Source organism: Populus alba, chromosome 4, assembly GCF_005239225.2.
Source record: "Populus alba chromosome 4, ASM523922v2, whole genome shotgun sequence".
Taxonomy (NCBI): Eukaryota; Viridiplantae; Streptophyta; class Magnoliopsida; order Malpighiales; family Salicaceae; genus Populus; species Populus alba.
Genome location: NC_133287.1, coordinates 4,006,498 through 4,026,656, shown reverse-complemented (window position 1 = coordinate 4,026,656; position 20,159 = coordinate 4,006,498). Strand labels below are relative to the sequence as shown.

The 20,159-nt window shown below is 30.4% G+C and overlaps 1 protein-coding gene and 1 long non-coding RNA gene across 3 annotated transcripts; both read right to left on the bottom strand.

Moving 5' to 3' along the window:
• Positions 1-2,244: 2,244 nt before the first annotated feature.
• LOC118047278 (receptor-like protein 4) lies at positions 2,245-9,094 on the bottom strand. Of its 2 annotated transcripts, none has more exons than XM_035056521.2 (9): positions 8,866-9,094; positions 6,637-7,692; positions 5,781-5,928; positions 4,937-5,008; positions 4,763-4,834; positions 3,670-3,741; positions 3,518-3,595; positions 3,135-3,316; positions 2,245-2,895 (listed from the first exon to the last, which is right to left on the bottom strand). In XM_035056521.2, the coding sequence occupies exons 1-9, from the start codon at positions 8,936-8,938 to the stop codon at positions 2,774-2,776; spliced, it is 1,875 nt and encodes a 624-aa protein (XP_034912412.1). In that variant the 5' UTR covers positions 8,939-9,094; the 3' UTR covers positions 2,245-2,773. The 2 variants fall into 2 exon arrangements, with proteins under 2 accessions (XP_034912412.1, XP_073264884.1); XM_073408783.1 differs by having other exon boundaries at positions 6,637-7,724; positions 8,866-9,082.
• Positions 9,095-12,739: 3,645 nt separating this feature from the next.
• LOC140955522 (uncharacterized) lies at positions 12,740-14,030 on the bottom strand. Its single transcript, XR_012169756.1, has 2 exons — positions 13,833-14,030; positions 12,740-13,368 (listed from the first exon to the last, which is right to left on the bottom strand). It is a non-coding gene; the product is annotated as an uncharacterized lncRNA (long non-coding RNA).
• Positions 14,031-20,159: the final 6,129 nt, after the last annotated feature.

Sequence of the window (20,159 nt, the reverse complement as noted above, 5' to 3'; positions counted from 1 at the left end):
TAAAAAAAGATACACACACATATATATTGAATTTTCATATGTATAGAGCTTTAAAAAGGACAAGAAAGAAAAGAACATGAAAGAATAAAATAGGAAAAGGACCTTCCCTTGGCTTTGGGACTTTATCCGATGGGTAGAGATCATATTGAGTTTTATCATAAATTATAGTTGACATTGAAAACGATAAGGTATGAAATGCGATTCAAAGAGAAGTATTTGTCAGCGAAAATGCCTAGTAGTTAATTTATAATATTAATTTTATTCACATAAAATATATTTATTATTAATAAAAATTTATTTTATTTTTAATATTCATTTATATTTAATTAATGAATCCAAAATAAATATAAAGTTCATAGGATAGAAATGCCTTGTAAATTTTTTTTTTTTTGTTATAATTATAAAATTCTTATTGCATCAAAGCATCATTCATAATTGTTCTTGATTAATGTTCTATTAAAATTAGATATTAATTAGATTTATTGAAACCAATACATATTATGTTACTTTCTTTATGAAATAAAGTTGTTGCTTTCATGAATTGACATATGAAAGATACCTGAAATTAATATGTAGGCGCTTGTCAAATAACATGTGTATTGAATTGATTCACAAGAGAATTCTATATGGAGAGATCATTTACATTTATGAAAAGGTTACTTGATAGTTTTGCAAGTGATCCTTGAACTTGAGATCATTAAGTTATTTTATATAGTAAGTACTATACTTTGATCATGACTACATGTTATCCTAATCAATGGTAAAAACAGGCAGATATTAGATATAACATAAATTATATGAAGGTAATTGAGTAATCAAAAGAAGATTTATCCTCTTAGATGAATTAAAGAAAATGTTTCATCTGTTTTCAAATAATATTGACTGTTAAATCCTTAACCAATATTGAATGAAATTTGAAAAGAGTTTCAAATTTTATTTAAAAAATCAATAACTTTAGAGTTAACAGCTAAAATGATTTAACAAAGTAAACATACTTCATGCTATAATGTCTAAATAAAAATATTCTTAATGAAGGAATAATAATTACATTGAAAAATCAATCACCGAAAGATCAAGTCAAACCACTTATGACTTTTTCAATATTTTAAGGATCATGACAAGTTACTAGGTATTGTACTTGATTTTCAAATATAAATCAATCAATTGTTGAATTGATAATAATTAAATTATTTAATTTAGTATTATATTTCATATTTGAGCCAACTTATTAGGGAATCTAATGGTCATGCACATAAGAACCATTAATCAGAAATTAAAATGGAATAATTAATCAAGTGTGACTTGATTGTAAATAATTTTTAGAAATTAAGGACTAGAATATAATTAACACAAGAGATTACAATTCTAAAGTTAAAAAAATCAAGTAAGGACTTGATTGAATAAATTTTTAAAATTATCCTAAAATAATATGTGATGTTATTTAAAAAAAATTGATATTTTATCATTTATATGATTTTTAAGTTTCTTTATAAATAGAATATTATGACTCTTATTTTCTATACAATACAATAAAGTACATAAACACTTAAATACAAAAGAAAAGAGCTAACACTCAAATATATAGCAATCCCCCTCTCTTAAAAGGGCTTTAGAAAATTTTTTACTAGTAGTTCATGTGAATTACTATTAAAGATTGTATACTTGAATGACTTGTGATTTACGACAACTTATCCTTGAAGTAAATATTCAAAGCCAACAAAAATATCTTATTTTTAGATAATTTTAAAAAAAATCTAAAAAAATCTAAATCTATTTAAGATTTTTATCTCTTAAAAATTTTTAAATTTATAGTTTATGCGGAGAATATAAATTTTAAGAAAAACCAAAAGTATCTTTGCACCTCAGTCCTCCCAAAATTTTTTGTCAACAAGATATTCTACTATCCCTCCGAATATGGACGCATGTCAGCATTGGGCCGTCTACTGCTAGAAAAATAGCTCACTGCAAGTTATAGTGAGCCGAAAAGTTATGAGTGTCTCGGTCACTTTTCAACTCAACTCCAACCCGAGTGAAAGCAATTGAAGCTATACTCGGTCCGGATCATTGCTTCCCCATAACGAACAGGCTAGCTTCCCAGCCCAAAGGGATACGCCCAGAACATTTTCAAAAGAGATGCATAACTGGTGACAATTCCAGATATTCAAGAATGTTTGTTCTTGAATGGATTAGTCTCCTTCATATTATTATTATTATGTTCAAGAAACAAACGCAAAAGACACAAAATTAGTGGAATCAATACAAGTGCCTGTTTGCACAAAAGCATTCACTCGTATTCTTCTGGAGAAACATAGCAAGATAGAACCATTACGAAAAGCTGAAAAAGTTAATGGGAATTACATGTGTATCCGCTATTGATCTAGATCGTAGTTTTGTGACTTCATGGAGATATTTTACAACACTCCCTTCCTATGAACCTAAACACAAAATAAAGAAAAAAAAAAGGAACCATTTTGATATCACCGTGTATCAGTGCCGAAGCCATACAACCTTCCTTTGCCAGTACTGAGCCAAAAAATTGCAGATTTAAAGCAGCTTGTATGGTTTTTCATTCTATATGACATTCGGTGGCACTGACGGTGGATAGGATCTTCTATTGGTGTTTCTCACTTTTCAAACTTCACCAAACAAAAGCTTGCAGAACCCTGAGTTCCACGAGAATGGGAGTTCAAATCAAATTGGGTGGATTCATGTTAAGAAATAAACTAATCAGAATCCAAAAACCAGCAGAGGAGCAAGTTTAAAATGGACTGCATCATGATAGTAAGCTAGGCCCGTTCTCGGCAGCTGTCCGAGCATTGCCATGACTATAATGCCTTGTCATCTGGATATCATGCGATAATTGCGTCCTTGCTTTTGCATATGGGGCACCTCTTTCTGTAAACAAGAGAAAGCATGCTTTAAGTGCGCAAAGAGGAGAAAATCAAGCAGATTTGTGCTTTCGAGCACTTCATCCACAACCATGTCTGAGACAACACTATTTTTTCTCTTATACACGGAATAGAATCTAGGTGTTGCTTATAATTAACTTTGCGTGCCACTTTATTTTTTGATGCATCTTTGCCATTAAAATCATATCATGTATGTATATCTGAGTTTATCATGAAAACCTTTACCTGCAATCTGCTGTGCACGGAGAATATTCTGTCGTCTTTTCCACCAACACATTGAACAGATAACCATTAGAAGGAATCCCACGGATGTACCAAATGCAATGCCAATTTTCTCACCAGCAGAAAGGTGAGGGCCACATGTACGCAATCCAGGTATGCCACAAAGACCTGCATTATCTGTAAAACTGCACAAACTACAGTAAGTATCATTTTAGACATGGTTATAAATGAAATTTAGTTATGGCCTTTTTTTTTCACTGTGATAAAAATAAGCAAAGGATGAAAGTATAGTCTAAGTAAACATATTCAACATATCATGAACATGTTATGATACGTATTCCATTCAAAGCCAGCAATATTAAAGAGCAACACTTGTTGCAGCATACTTGAAGCTAGCTCCATGCAAAAGTCTTCCTCCTAGCGCTGCTGGGACTCTTCCAGACAGAGAGTTACCATTGAGATTCCTGTACCATAACAGCTTAAATTGTAGTTCGAATATATACTTCCGTGGATTAATTAACTGCAAGAAAATTCTTACAGTCTTCGCAATGCTGTCAACTGTCCGAGGCTTTCAGGAATTGATCCATTGAAGGAATTGTATGAAAGGTCACTGTACGCAACAGATATGATCAGACATTTTATTAGTACAGTTAAATCACATGAGTAGGATTGGAAAATGCACTTCTATTTGCATCCAGCTTCTGGTGTTTCGCCCAGAAGTTAACATTGAGTTGATTCACATTTCCACATGGGCAGAATCACCTTTTCTTTGTTCTTCTATTTTTTCTAAAAACAAAGTTATTTAAAAAAAAAAGAGGGTTGCAAATTGAAATTATGCTGACTGCACATTTCCTTGAGCACAGGATCACATTACTGACAAAAAATGACTCTACTAACACCGGAAAGAGGAGGCAACAAGAGATTATATTTGCTTCTTTTTCATTAAGTATTTCTTTCTTTCTAATTCTTTACCATTCTGCATACTTAGTGGGGAAAGATCAAGTTATCCATGATACCATGCATGCACAAACTAATATGAACCAATTGATTCGCACAGTGATTGCTGAATTGCCTTTATGGCTGTGGTCCTTCTATGCCACAATTATATAATTTTTATTGTTAAAATTTGTGTTCCTTATTCCATTATACAATGACTACTTGGATATTCACTTGATTTTATTTGTTTGGGCTAGCAGTGGCTAATTTTTCCTACGTGAGAATTTTCAGCAAAAGTTACATAATTATGTTCTATCAAACCCAGGTAAATGCGAGTTGCATCATGGACTTTGCCATGAATTTGAATTAAGCAACCATCAACTTCCTCATTTTGCATCTTATCAAATAATTCAAATGCAAAATCAGTGAAAAAGTAAAGTTCTATTTGTTGTTAAAGCAAGCAGGAGTGGCTGGTTGGAGGAACAAAGGATTTGAATGGACAAACTACTATAAGCATATTTTTTCTAAGAAAATAAATGATAATACAAGATAATCATATGGTAATCATATTTTATCAAGTCTCTGTCACATGCACTCACATTAGCTCCTTTGGTGGAAACTATTATCATCAGTGAACAGTTTTATTTGTGTAGAAATCTGACTTAATAATGGGGTAAATAGATAAGCAGACTTACAGTACTACCAAGCCAGGTATTGTTCCAATTGATGGTGGAACAGCTCCCCGGATGCTGTTATCACTCAAGTTTCTGTAAATGTAGAAAGTCGGAGCAAATTAAGAGATGAAAACAGAGAGTTAGAAGGTCAGAGTTTTAGTTGCAAGAAGAGGACCAAAAGTGCTAGAAACTTACATGTTCTGCAAATGACGTAGTCTGGATATGTCATTTGGCAAGAAACCCCTCAAACCTTGGTTGTCAAGGGAACTGACCATGAAGAAGTAATCCGTATTAAGTGATGGATAATATTGACATCTTAAAATAACAAGAATTAAATTAATAATTTTAATGTCAAATTAACTGGAGAAGTAACCTATGAATCAGCCAATTATAGGAAAAAATTGAAGGTATTATTCTTAGTAGATCTCCAAATTAACTTAATGAAACATATTTATTTCATGTAAAATTCTTAATATAAAGTCTGTCAACAGATATGTATATTATTTAGAGCTTTTATTTCTCACCCGAAAGTATGTGCGGAATGAGAAATGTTTTTCAGGAAGCCTCTTAGTATGGATAACATAACTTCCCTTCATATATATTAACATAGAAGACCAGAAAGTGAACAGAACAATCATCATGTCTTTGAACAATGCCAAGATTGAGTACTTTCTAAATTTATTATCAGTACCAGAGATTTTTCTTCAGCAAAAAGAAAAACAAGGCGAAGCTAAACTATTGAACATTTTCTGCACAATTTTGTTTGGATAAAACATTAAGAAGGTGGTGATTTTGAATGCACAAACAATTACAAACTTTGCAAACATATTATGAGCACCACAGAAAGATTTCTTGTTTAACAATAAAATGCTGAACTAATTAAGAGTTTCATGATTTTGAGTGGAATAAGGCACTGAGAAGTTAACGAGTGAAGTGAATGAATAACAAGAAGGATTCAATAAAAGACAATATCTGGTTCAGATAAATCGTAGTGAAAAATGAATAAAAATGAATTTGAGGAAAAGGATCGAGACAGTACAGTCCATCGATAAACCATTTGCTGCTAGTCTTGTCAAAATGGCAATCTGCTCCATTCCATGGATGTTCTTGGGGAACACATGGATCACCATTCCACCCAAACCGAAGAGGAAGGCTCAATGCACTCTTCAATGACTGTAAAGCTCTAACTGATAAAAAGAACATTCAGATAAGTAACAGTTTACACATTCCGAACTTTTTGCAGAATTGCTTTTCCTATCTATATAATAAATCTGAGCAAAAAGAACCATAAGACAAACTTCAAACATGTGTTTTATGAAATGAAGATCAATGGCAGATCTATAGGAACACAACATGTGTTTGAACAGTTTCTTCTAAATACCTGCAGAACTGCATCTTATACTTCAAAACAGCAGAGGATAAAAAGGTCTGCATCAATGTCATGTCACATAAATCAACAATGTGACACAATTTGTAAGGTAATTAGGAGCCCATTTTAAATAATGGCCAAACAAGAGGTTACAACAAATTGATCCAAAACCCTCATGATGCAACCATGAGAAGATTTTGGTTGCTATTCAATTGCGTCAAACTTCAACTTTTTTTGTTTTTTTGTTATATGCAAGATGGTCAGTGAGAGAAGTGCCAATTTAATAGGTAAAATTGTGATTAGCTTAGGATCAGTACCCATCAAAAGTTAACTTAGTGTTGAATAATACATTACTTGATATGGTATTTATATGCATTTTTTTGAAGTAATGAAAGAATTCTAATTTCTGCAAACTTCAACAGCTTAGGGGTATATGGCATGTAGCAAGCCTCATTCTAGTGCGCCCTATATATTCCTTGAATAGAAATAAACAGGAATTTTATTAAGAATGAGATGGTATATGCACCTTCTTCCAATAAAGTTTTGGACTCAGATGTAAGAATCTCAAACACCTCAATAGCATTGATTATGGCATGACTGCCTTCTTTAGGACGCAAACCAATCGTCAGAGTTCTTCCACTAACAGTGACTGTGGTGTTCAGTACAAGGGCAGTATACCGATCCCCGCTCATTTTGACAATGTCTACATCTTCAAAAGCAACAACACCATTAATCAAAATGTCAAATACCCTTTTCCCTGCTGCAGTGACTGAAGAATCAATCTCAGCAAAGTGTAACCAAATTGAGTAGTTTCTATTGGGATCCACATCCATTGTGTATGCTAAATCTGGTTGAGTATCAGTGCTAACCAGGGCTGTCTTATAAAGAGCTTCTGGATAATAGTTTGGTGCATTTGAAGCCTTCTTGATGCCACTTTCAGTAGATCTAGCTAAATCAGATCCCTGGCCAAAAGTTTTGATTGGACTCCAAAATCTATCCCCACCCCAGTGATCCCCCCTATAATCAACATCAAATTTCGGTTTCCCATTACCACAGCTCAATCTGGCGGCTGTTCTAAGGATTATCCCTTGAACCCATGCTGGGCCAAAATAGTATGCTCTATCTTCCATTTGAAGAATCTCAATAGAAAGTATTGCAGGATCTCCATGACCTGTGCTGTGGAAACAGATAGAGGCAGTTCCATCCGTTAAAAACACTAGAGCTTCAGTAAATACTTGGTCATCATGGTTAGTCCAACCAGATTTCAAAGAATAAATTTGGGTGCCTTCAATGGAAATATCAAATAATGGTTCATTATCAAAATTACGATGTCCATCTAGTCCAAAGAAGACCCTTACAGTATAATGCCCCTTCGGCACTCTATTAATATTGTAGCAATTGTTGGGACCTGATGATAGGGGGAAATAGCGAAGAGTTTTTAGTGGAGGACTGATGTCACTTGGGCGTGTTGCGTTTGCTGGAATCCCTCCTGTATATGCAAAATCCTTATACCAAAGTGTATTGGTTGGTGCTGTATGAACATTCAAGCGAGCTCCACAACTTATGCGCATAACCCAAGGTGCTGTAGGAAGATTAGCAATCTATTAAGTAACACTGAAAAAGAAGAATGGATTATATAATGTCAAAACAAACATAGTCATTGCTCTAGCCTCTAGCACTTCATTCAAGCATACAAGACTGAACTCACATTTGTTAAATGATTCAAGTTGTGCAAATATCTAACCAGATATTCCTTGTTACTTCAATGTCTAGTTTCAAAAGTGAATTAGCACCCAACAGGCTACACACATTTTCACTGTGTAAGCTAATACTAAGCAAATGACAATCTATCAATAGTTTCTGCTCTAGAATCTAATGGCCCAGTCTACTGGACAATTTTACAGAAATGATCAGCTATCCAAATAAAACAACAGAATGAATCAACAAATAAAGAAAGAAAGAATTCTCTCTCTTGCCATTTCAATTCTCCATATACATCATAGTATAATATGTTTCATGGAAAATTTTATGTGTTGAGGGAGAGTAACTAGTGTCATCCTCTTAGTTACTAACTGATCCGCTTAAAGAAAGAGATAGACATAAGAAAAAAGAGAAAATAAAATTCATAACCCACGAAATTATAAGAATATATATACCTAGAATTTCTTTGCTCTGCTTGTATTCATCTCCTTCATTAAAGTGGGCAGGATGCCACTAGTTACCACTTGAGCATCATAAAATTACTCTATGTTTCATGTTCTTGTCTCCCAATAAAATATTGAATCAAGAATAACAAAACCAAATAGCTGTACAAGTCCCAATTTAGTCAAATATTCTTGCCTTCTCAACAAATACATAACCAAGAAAAAACTCCAAACGTAAAACTTCCTTCTTCCTCTCTTTTCCTACACCTTCTCAACAATCAAACAGATCCAAATCACACCCACTCCATATCCATAACCATAGATTTCAATAACAAAAACACACACACACACTCTGTTTTCCCATTCTGCTCCTCTATCCAAACGCTAAAAGAAAAAACTAAAAACCAACAAAACTGAAACAACTCCTCTTAATCAGAAGCAAGAAACTTAAAAACCAGAAAACAGTTCATAATCATCAACACCTATCACGAGAACACGAAATTCACTTCACAAATCAACAATCCAAATCCCTAACAAAGAAGAATCAATCTTTACAGCAGGAAATGAACAAAAAAAAAAGCCAATTAAGTTCAGCAGAGAAAGCTTCTTACCTTGTCTAGCTAAACAAGTAGAGAAAGCTAAGCAAAAAAGAAGAGTCCATAGTAGGAATGGAAATCTCTGCATTATTTTAGCTTTCAAAATCTGCTTTCTTCTTTTTTAGCCAGTCGCTCTCTTTCTCTAGTGTTTCACCGCTTTCCACATTCTTGCACCGTCTTCCAATTATTTTTTCAGATAGGGAAAGAGGAAAGTAGCAGAGAGTGAGAGAGTGAAGAGTGTGCTTTCAAGTGTTTGCAGGTGTTATAAAAATCTATGTGGGCAAACTACAGGTATAGTCCTCGATTATGCAAAATGTGTCAATTTGGACCTACATGTTAATAACTTGTGGGGGCATACAGAAAGATTATGTTATAGTTCTCTCTAATACGATATTATAGGAGGATATTAGATTTAAATTAAATATAAAACCAAACCTGAAAAAGCAAGGTAAATACAAAGATGAGAATCTTATTGGCATGAATCTCGTTCTTTATTATATCCATTTTGATTATTTATATTAATTTAAATATAATTACAGATAAATAAAGTAACGTTAATCAGGACTCCAAATTTTGTTTGGCAACCTCATTAAACCTGATAAATTGAATCAGAGATAATAATATGATTTTGATTTTAAAAAATAAAGATAATAAAAAAATCAATAAAAGACAAATCAAAGTAATCCTATAAAATCTAAAATGAAACATATTATAAAGACTCATTCAAATTAAACCAAATACTTAAAATTATTTTTGATATAGCATCTTTTTTCTAAAAACAATTCAGCCTACAATATATTTTATTGTCTTATGTTTCATGGTCTAATTTATCAAACCTCCAATTCGAGTAATCAAATTCAATGTGTTTGATTTTTTTTATACCTAATATAGGATAAAAAAATAGAAAAAAAATTTATTTTAAAAAATATAAATGATGATACTAGAATAAACAAATTAAAGGAACAAAAAATTTACAAAAAGACTTTTTTATAAAAAAAATATTGACATACTAAAGTGGCTCCACTCAACCTATGTCAACCAACTACATCCATCACCATGATCACGAGATTGTGATAATCATAAGAATTAAATTTAAATAAATTAATCCAACATGAAAAAAAAATCATGAAGATAAATTTAAAATAAATCAAGTGCTTAAAAAAATTCAATATGGCATAATTTTTTTAAAAAAAATATTAAATCGACCTGGACTTTAGAGTAACTCGTTAAACTTGCAATCCAAATTATGTACTAAAGCTGTTTTGATGAATTTTTTCTTAAATTTACTTTTGACCTAAATATATATATATATATATATATATATATAAAGAAAAAACAAAATAAAATAAAAGATAAAAAAGGAGTCTAGTCACATGGCCCACCGTGGCAGGGCCTTCTAAAAAAAAAGCTCAGACATGTAGGCTTTCAAGTCCATAGCGTGTCTAGCCTTAGTTTATGTATTTATTTATTTTTAAAGGGGAAAATAACTTTTTTTGTTTTAAAAAAAATAGACAAAGCATCATCTGCTATTTGTAAAATTTGATGACTAGAGAGTGGCCAAAAAAATCAAGGTCTTGGGTTTTTCTTTCATGAAAAATTTATTTTAGCTTAAAACATTTTAATAAACCTATTTATGGCATTAAACAACTTAAAAATTGACTCAAAAACTAAAAAATCAACCCAGTCTTGAAAATATTTTCAGGCAAATCTATCTTGTCAAGGAAAAACAACACTTAGGTGAAGTTCTCATTGTCAAATGAAACTCATTGATGTTAAAATCGAATCATTTTGTGGTCGGGACCAGCGTCAATGACGATTTTTTTCTTTACAGAAAAAAGGATTGGAAAATAAATAAAATAAATTTTTATATTAAAATTGAATTTCTGACAGCTAAAATAAATTAGTTACTTGTTGATTGAAAATGATGGGATCAAATGAACTTTTTATAAGAAATGTGAATTTGCCATTCGGTTTTCTATTTTTGAATTCCATCATTTTTTTTTTAAAGAAGCAATTAGATATCACTTTATGCTTGAAAGGGTGTGCAATTACAAGAGAAAAAAAGTTTAGGATCAAATTAAAATTTTAAAAAATTTATTATTCTAGACATAATGATTTGTGAGAAAGTGCATAGTGATTTGGTCTCATGACTTTTTATATATATAATTACAATGAATATTTACTTTCGTTCTCATTATCTCTATTACTTGTACTTATCAACTAAAAATTGCTACCAATTGTTCCACATCATGCTTGTTTTGTTACATAACATCTTTTATATCAGCTTTCCATGACATGAAACTAAAACCTGCTATCTATATGTATGTACATTTTCAAACATTTTTATCATTGCTAATAAAGAAAATTAATATTTTATTATTACTTTGACATGTTGATATAAAAATAAAAAAAAAATTATTTTGATATATTTAAAAAAAATATTTTATTCTTAAATCAGCTTTTACAAAACTATCATACATGACATGTTAAAGTCGCATATAGTTAGTGGGCATAAATGGAGTTTTCTCCCTTTAATTTCTCTTCTGTCTCCTTTAAGTGATTAGGTGATAAAGCAGTCGTGGAGTTCACGGCGTTAACGGGATTTTCAATCACACGGCACAGACGGTTCTTGTGTCAACATCACACCCGTTAATGCATATTGGATGCTTAGTTTGGCGGGGCCCAATACGTGACTGCTGGTGACGTAAGGTCACAAGAGCTGGTGGATTGATTAGAAAAGAGGGAGAGATACGGAAATGTATAGTTCGTGGATTGGTGGTTAGGGCAATTCAAGCTTTTTCCTTTGCTATTGGTAAGGGTTTGGTTTGTAATCAAATGCAAAGTAAATATCCACTCTTCATTGTTAAGTGGCTTGGCATTGAAGAACTAAGAGTTAATGATGTAAGTGAAATTTAATGGCATATGGTAATAATATATGGATTGGTTGAGCCAATTAGTTGGCATTCATTACAGCTTAAAAGGAGTGTTTGCAATGGGACAGGACATATTAAGAAAATGGGAGGCTTCTTGTTGGAATCCAAAATCTGAATATTTAGTGGCCAATAAATTACAAATAAATGCCTTCAAATTGTGCATTTTGTTTTATCTATGTGGCAATGGAATCTTAAACTGACACACCTAATACATAATTAATATTCAAATAGAACAACTTCTCAATTTGTGCAGCTAGAGATATTTGTCCCTTTTTTTTTTTAATTATTGTAGGTATTTAATCTTGTGTATAACTTGATTAATTTTATGAATTTTAAAATTAATGGCTATATAAGTTTTAAATAAACCTAAAATTTATAAAACTTAAACTAATAAACTATACAAATTAAATCTAGATTATGATAAATTAAGCTATAACTTTAAATTAGGGGTGATCATTTCCGGTTCGGTTCGGTTTTTCCCTAAAAAAAACAACCAAACCGAAAAAAAAAACACAAAAAAAAGACACCCGAAACCGAACCGGACCCGGCCCAAACCGGCCGGTTCCAGTTCAGTTCCGGTCCGGTTTTTAAGCCAAAAAACCAGACAAACCTATATGTATTTTTTTGGGCTTTTTAATGGGCTTTTTAATGACTTCTAATGGATTTCTAGTGGGCTTACAATTAAATTTGCTATTATCTGATTTTCTTTGAAGATTCCAAATATATTTAATTTTTTTACCCTTAAATATTCAATTGTATTAAATTATTATTATCAATCTTATGTTTATTAATTTTTTTGCCATTAAATAATCATTTATATTAAATTATTAGTGTCAATCTTGTGTTCAATATATTTTTAACTTACTAATATTTTTCTACTTCCAAAAAGTTTAAATAAATAACACACACTCACAATCACACACCAATAAGTTAAAATCCAAATTACAAAATACAAATTGCCTTCAAAGGGCTTAACAAAAAAACAACAAATAACATTATCATAAAACACTCCAAGCCACAAAAAATAAATCTTCATGTGCACATCATCTCAATAAAAAAGCACTTCAAGAGCATTGCACTTTGATTCTGAAATTCATAATCTAGAATTATAACATAATAAATTAAATCAGAAGATATAAAAATTAAAAAATATATATATTTATACCATACGTTTTCAATACATGCATCACAAATTAACAATTTATGAACTAATTATCATCCGTTGCTAAATGCAACTTTCCACAAATTCTACAAAAATAAAATATTAAACATGTTAGAATAAAAATGTGTTAATTAATAAATAATAAAATAAAATGTGTAAGTTTTTAAGAAACGTTACCTGATTCAAGGTTTTCGTAGGTTTCCAAATCATTCATCAAGGATTGACAATTCTTTTCTTCTTGAACGAGAATTAAAGGAATTTAAAATCATGGAAAGGAAAGGAGAGGGGTGGATTTCCTTTTAGTTATAGTTTAATCAAATCCCAATATTGAAATGCAACTTTCTTTAATCATTTCTTCGTGGTGAATGGATGAACTCCTCTCTTCACAGGAAAAGAAGACATGAAACCCAAGAAGTGCGTGCCCTCAGGATTATAAAAAAGAGGAATCGATCTCATTACTTGTGCTGTTGCTTGAATTAATAAAAAAATAAAACAACTACAATGAAACAAGCTTACATTTGAATTGAATTAAGCAATTACACCGTGACACTAAGCAATAATTATCACTTAAATTTGCTTCCTAAAACACCATTTGACTCTTTGTTTCTATAAAACAAGCTTACATCATCTTACTAACGTCAAAAGTCATTGAAATGCAATAGCCACTTACGAATCAGATTTTTGTCTGCTGAGTTTAGGCAAGATCTTGATGGTATTTCATATATAATCATTTTTAAGGAATCATATACAAAAAAAAATACAAAACAATGGTCTCATGAGTACGCTGAACAGAAGTCCCAAAATCAACAGCAAATCAATCTAAGAAACAATAACCCATGTTTCAGTTCAACACAGTTAGGATATTTTTGAGAGAGAAAATAGATTACCAGCTAAGAAGCAAGAAGAGGCCAAGAAACCGCTGCTGGAAGGAGGAGATGAAGGAAACGATCGGGGGAAGAAAGGTAAATCTGTCCTGGGGTGATGGGTCTGTTGGGGGAGATCGCGTTTTGTTTTAGAGAGGGAGGCGGCTACTCTTGGAGAGTGAAGTGAAGAAGTGAAGACTGAAGAGAAGAGAAAAGAGGGGCGCGGCGTTTTTTTTTAACACTAATCGGTTTTATTTTTCGGTTTTTTAACACCCCTACTTTAAATGTTTATATTTGTCTTTCTTAAGACTACCCTCGGACAACGTATTCCAATGAAGCGTGCATTTGTATGCAAACATGCAGAAAACTTGCTAGCTAACTAGCCAGGAGTATACCATAAAAAAAACAATCGTGGGAATTGTACTTTTTTTTTTTTTTTTTATCTATGAACTCTTGAATTATTATTATTTTATTAGATTTTATCATTATTTTTTTAGTTGTTATTTTTTATATATATATTTTAAAATATTTTTTAATTACTTTTTATTTATTTTATCTTTTAACATTAAATTAACTGAAAATTAAGATTTTAAATTAAACCGAATCTAAAGTCTTATAAATTGCAAGTTTACGAGATTAGCATAGGTTTAAAAGATTCATCTAGATTTATTTGATGCCCCCTTTAATTTAAGCTATTATTTTTTAGTTTCATCATTGAGCATTTATTTTATTTTAATTTTTTTTTTATTTAATAGAGTTTTAAAAATTATATTTATTTTTAAATTATTACAGACAGTGTTACAGATGAATTTAATCTTTTGGTATATTCTAGAGAATTAATTAAAAATTAAAACTCCATTGTTTTATTATTTTTTAATTTTTTTTATAAGATTTTTTTTTTGCTAACTTTGAAAATGACCTGGGTTATTTCAACTATTTTTATTTGTTGTTCCTTGTTGAATTTAAATTTTTTAAAAAGAGATTTTATTTTTGAACTAAATTAAATCAATTGATTAAATATAAATATAATATGTTCACTTTATGATATTTTATTTGGTTTCATGGTTTTTTCAAGTTTTTTTTTTCATGAGATAACCCTGACCTCATGATCCAGGTTACAGATTTAAAAAGCTAGCCTAGGTTGACTTAGCTATTTTTTTAAGGTTATTTTTTAACAATTACATCATTCAATATTAAATTTGTCGAGGATTGAACTTTATTATTTTGTTCATTTTTTTTCTACGGGGCTAATCATGATCGCATGTGTCAAGTTGTTGGTTTAGTGGGTTAAAACATGTTGATCAAAGTGTTTTTTTTTTTTTGCTGGTTTTTTTAAATAAAGGTACTCTTAACATTGAATTTGTTTGATAATTAAGCTTTGTATTTCAATAAATTATCAAAGTTTTGAGTTTTACATATTTCTTTAGAAATCCTATCATCATCGTCTAAGTATTGTTTTAACATTAGAAAATACTTGGTCCGCAGCATGCCACCAGTCTAGTTTACCAGCGATAAGAAAAGGTGATCAAGTGGTGGAACCAGAGACCCGGCTCAATCAGACGACAAGAAAGTTGATTCGTAATTACATATGGGCTAACATTGATATACTGCCCTAAAACTGAACTGGACATCTTTACCAAACTTGGGTTTGGGCTGTTTGGGCTTGACCACGTCGAAGGGAGCAAGGCAGCCCACGATACTAAACCCTTTTTTTTTCCTCGCTATTTTAGAAGTGTCTTGCAATGCTGCGACATCGGTAAAAAAATGTTAAAATTACTGATATAAGTTTTTTTTTTAGTAAATACACATAAATTATGCTGAATTCCAGGAATTAATTTTCAGGGTTTTATTGAAACTTTTGAAAATCTTTGTATGATTGAAACTTAATTTTTTTTATTGGATGGCGGTGTCGTGGGCCCTTTTATTTTCTTGGAGCCCAAGGCACCGGAGAGAGCTGTTTCACTTTTGCCAAGGTCTGCCAACTTTAACGCATGCCTGTATGTTCAAAGTATAAACATTAAGGAAAAATATATCAAGTATGTCTTAATTATTGTTCAAAGTATAAATTAAATTATATTCAGAATTTGTGAAATTAATTTAGGTATATAATAAAACTGGACATCTATATTAATATTAAAAAAAAATATTAAAGCTGGTTATTGAATAAAATTAAAATTAAAAATTCATCCTTTTATTAATATACTTGTCATATAAGTATCGCACTCTCTTTTTTTCAACCTTTTATCATGGAAACATATAATCATCATACCATTCATTTAGTTTACTCTTCATTCTTGCCAGATTTGACTTTTGTCAACTCATTCCATCCATTTCTCATTAATTTTATTTCCATTTAAATAAAAAAAACTAACAAAAATTATTAATTAGAAAATGAAAATTCAAACCTTTTCCATTTTATTTCTCTCTCCACTATACTCTCCTTTCAAAATTAGAAAAACTCAATAAAAACTAGCAAGCAGCATGCCGAGTGTTGGGTTCTCGAATATTATACATGCAGTGAAAAATTATAAAATAAAATTATTTAGGAGTCTCTAGGATTCCATTAAATAAATCTACAATTTTTTTTTTGGATTTATTACTTGAAGATTTTTTTTTTTATTTTGAATAATTCCTTAAAAGCTAGGTTATCGCAAACTACAAGTCGTTTTATGGTTCGGCCTCCAACGATAATCCACACGAACCACTTATGAGAAATCTTCTAAATTCCTATTTAAAAAAGAGAGATTGATATGCCTATAATGCTTAGCTCTAAAACCGTGTTTACATAGTCTTTCTATTTAACAGATAACTACTTTTTCTTTTTTAAAATAAGAAGCATAACTTATTAGTTATAAATTTTTTTTGAAAAACCTTATAAATTAGTAAAATATCAATTTGCCTCTGAATAATATTCATATATTAATTCAGGATAATTTTAGAAATTAACTCAATCAAGTCCCTACTTGATTTTTCCAAGCCTAGAAATAATATCCTTGTATTAATAATATTATAGTCTTTAAGTTTGTTTTGCTTTGAATAATTCCTTAAAAGCGCAAACCACAAGTCGTTCTATTATCCAATCTCTAACAATAATCCAAATGAACAACCTATGAGAAATCTTCTAAATCCCTATCTAGAAAAGAGAAATAGATATGTCTATAATGCTAGCTCTAATATTGTGTTTACATAGTTTTTTCTATCTAATAGACAACTATTTTTTCTTTTTTAAAATAAGAGGTATAACTTATCATTTATAAAGAAATTTGAAAAAACCCTACAAATTAGTAAAATATTAATATTCCCTTTAATAATATTCATATATTAATTCAGGACAATTTTAGAAATTAACTCAATCAAGTTTTTACTTGATTTTTCTAGATTTAGAAATATAATCCTTGTATTAATTATATTCTAGTCTTTAATTTTTAAAATATATTTTTAATGAAGTTATACTTAATTAAATTATTCTAGTTTTATTTCTGATTAATGATTATTAATATATGTGATTCATTAGGTTTCTAATATGTTCTCTAAATATAAATTTTAATTTTTATTAAATAAATTAAACAATTTAACATATTATTAATTCAACAATTAATTAATTTATATTTAAAAAAAGTTTAAAGATGAACACTTCATAAAAATATATATTACTCTCAATCTTTTTTTTATTCATTGAGTTTTTGATTTTTCATTATGGTTTTTTCATCTTTGACAACACCGATTCTTCTTCAAAAAATGACATGGAGATTGATCAAAAGATAGATGTGCATGAAGAATCAAAAGTGCTGAGACATTTCCCTTCTGATCTTATTGATTTTGTTAAGGAATCGCTGAAACCAACTTGGCGTGAAGGTCATCTCAGGCGAGGATGCTCATAACACAATAGTTAAAAAGACGGCAGAGAAGGTTCTTAGCAGCCTGCAGCCTCATCAAATTCCAGCTGCTGTAGAGTCAATTAAGCAATTTCTTTCTTCATCTCAGCCAAAAATGACAAAGCTTGCTGAGGTTAGTATCTTGTTTTGAGAGAGATCGCATGTAGGAAGGGATATTTGAGGATTTTTGAAAGTTTCTCATGCCTGGCATTAAATGGTTGCATTTTTCATTTGCAGGGATATGTTTCCAAGTATGGAAAATCTTGAGACGCCAGGCCATGTGGTTTTCTTTCTGCACATTGTTTTTTTACAGATTCTGGTTATTCAAATATCCATTACAGTTTGTTCGAGGCTTATTTAGCAGTCGTTACAACTGAGATTCAGGTTGAATGTTGTGAATTCTGTAAGATGTCATAGAACAAAAAGAAAAATTTCGTTGATGCTTCCAAGCTCAAAAGGATATTGGTTTACTCCTAGCAAAATGCTAGTGATGTGATTTCTGTATTGATGGGCATTCCGAAGTAGATGATGACTCCTTGCACAAGTGCACATCATTCTCAATGGACGTCTTTTCCCGTCTCGTATTTGCAGGCTTTGTTTATTGCGGGATTATATTTTTTACAGGAAGGGAAACCGCGTCTTTTCCCGTCTTTTGATTTTGATGGAATAAAATAAACCGATGACGGATAAAAGCTTATTAAAATCTCCATGAAGCAGGATCACGGGAAGCCCAGGAGGAGGTAGCAATCGGCAGCACGGTTTAATGCCTGTCCTTTCCGTTCAACTAAAATGGGTTTTGATCGGATGACAATTAGCAGAGGCGCTCTTACAGGGAAGAGTTTTCAGCACCGGGACGAGCACCCACTGAAGTCACCATAAATTTCAGTGGGGTCTCTCAGCTAGTCAATAAGTTGCTCAGTTTTGTTTCTAGAGACGTTGGATCTTCCATGAGGGGAAAAGGAAAGTAACAAAAAGAGACATGAGATCAAATTTCTTTAATGAAAGGTTAGGAGCCGATCAACAATAGATAGAAAAAAAACTAGATCATTGAATTGACTATTGTTGTTATACTTGTTGGATCAATTTGTTAATATTAAAAATATCTAAGCATTACTTATTAGTTTTCTAAATTGTTTTTTTTTTTTTTTAAATTATGAACTCAAAATAATGATATTTTTTAAAAATATTTATTCAATGATATATTAAATGATATTTTTTTTTAAAGACTCGGTTAATTTGTCAAATCTGTATAACTCTATAGAAAACAAACTCTATAGAAAACACAGATCATAAAATCGCGATAACTCTATAGAAAACAAATCAAAATAAATTATAAAGGTCAACTTCCAGTCAAAATATGAGAGTCAACTCATGTTAACTTGCCAAACTTGTAATCTAGATCATTAGATCAGAATAATCCTATAAAAAGCAAATAAAAAAGCTATGAAATGTAATTTCCAATCAACTCAATGTTGAATTATAAAAAAAAAAAAAAAAAAAAAAGAACAATTTAAATCAACTTGAGCTAATCTGTTAAATAGGCGACTTAGGTCACAAAACTAGAATAACTTCATAAAAAATAAAATTAAAAATTACAAAGTTCTGTATCCAATAAATCCAATGTCGAAGGTTGAAAAAAAGAAGAAGAAGAAGATCCATGAGATTTAGATAACTTCACTTAGGCTGTGTCAGTTTTGCAATTGCTTTTGTGTTTGCGCTGCAACAAACGGAGTAAAGTGTTTGGTAACAAACCAAACTGTGTTTTCTATTGTGGGATCCATTAAAAATTTGAGTTTGAAACGCTGTTTTCACATGTTTTTTTAACTGAGTTTCATAAAACTTTGTTTGTTTTTATGTTTCAAAAGCGCTCTTGAAAAAAATTATTTATTTTATTTATTATTTTTTTAAAATTAATATTTTTCTTGTGTTTTCAGATTATTTTAATACTCTGATATCTAAAATAATTTTTTAAAAAATAAAAAAAATATTTTGATGTATTTTTAAGTAAAAAACATTTTGAAAAGCAACCGTTAACTATACTGCTAAACACAATTACTAAACATTTATACATGTTTTTTGCTATACATAAACCTCAATCACAATTATTACCAAATACGTATCTAAATCAAACTAACCACACCTAACCATACTTTTTTAAAACTTATTTTTTAAAATCACAATCACAAAAGTTACCTAAAAAACAAACACATTCTTAAAATAAATTGAAAAAACTACAAAACTTAATTTCTAAACAATCTAATATTAAAAAATAAAAATAAATAATAAATAAATGAAAAAATCAAGTTGTTAAAAAATAAAATTAAAAAACTATATATAAAAAAATAAATCAAATCAACCCCATCATGAAAATAAATATACAAATAAATTAAGTAGACGCCATGTTTTTAACCCACGACTTTTCCTTTTCTATGTGAATGTAATTCGATGGATAGTATATTGCCACGCAAAAACAATA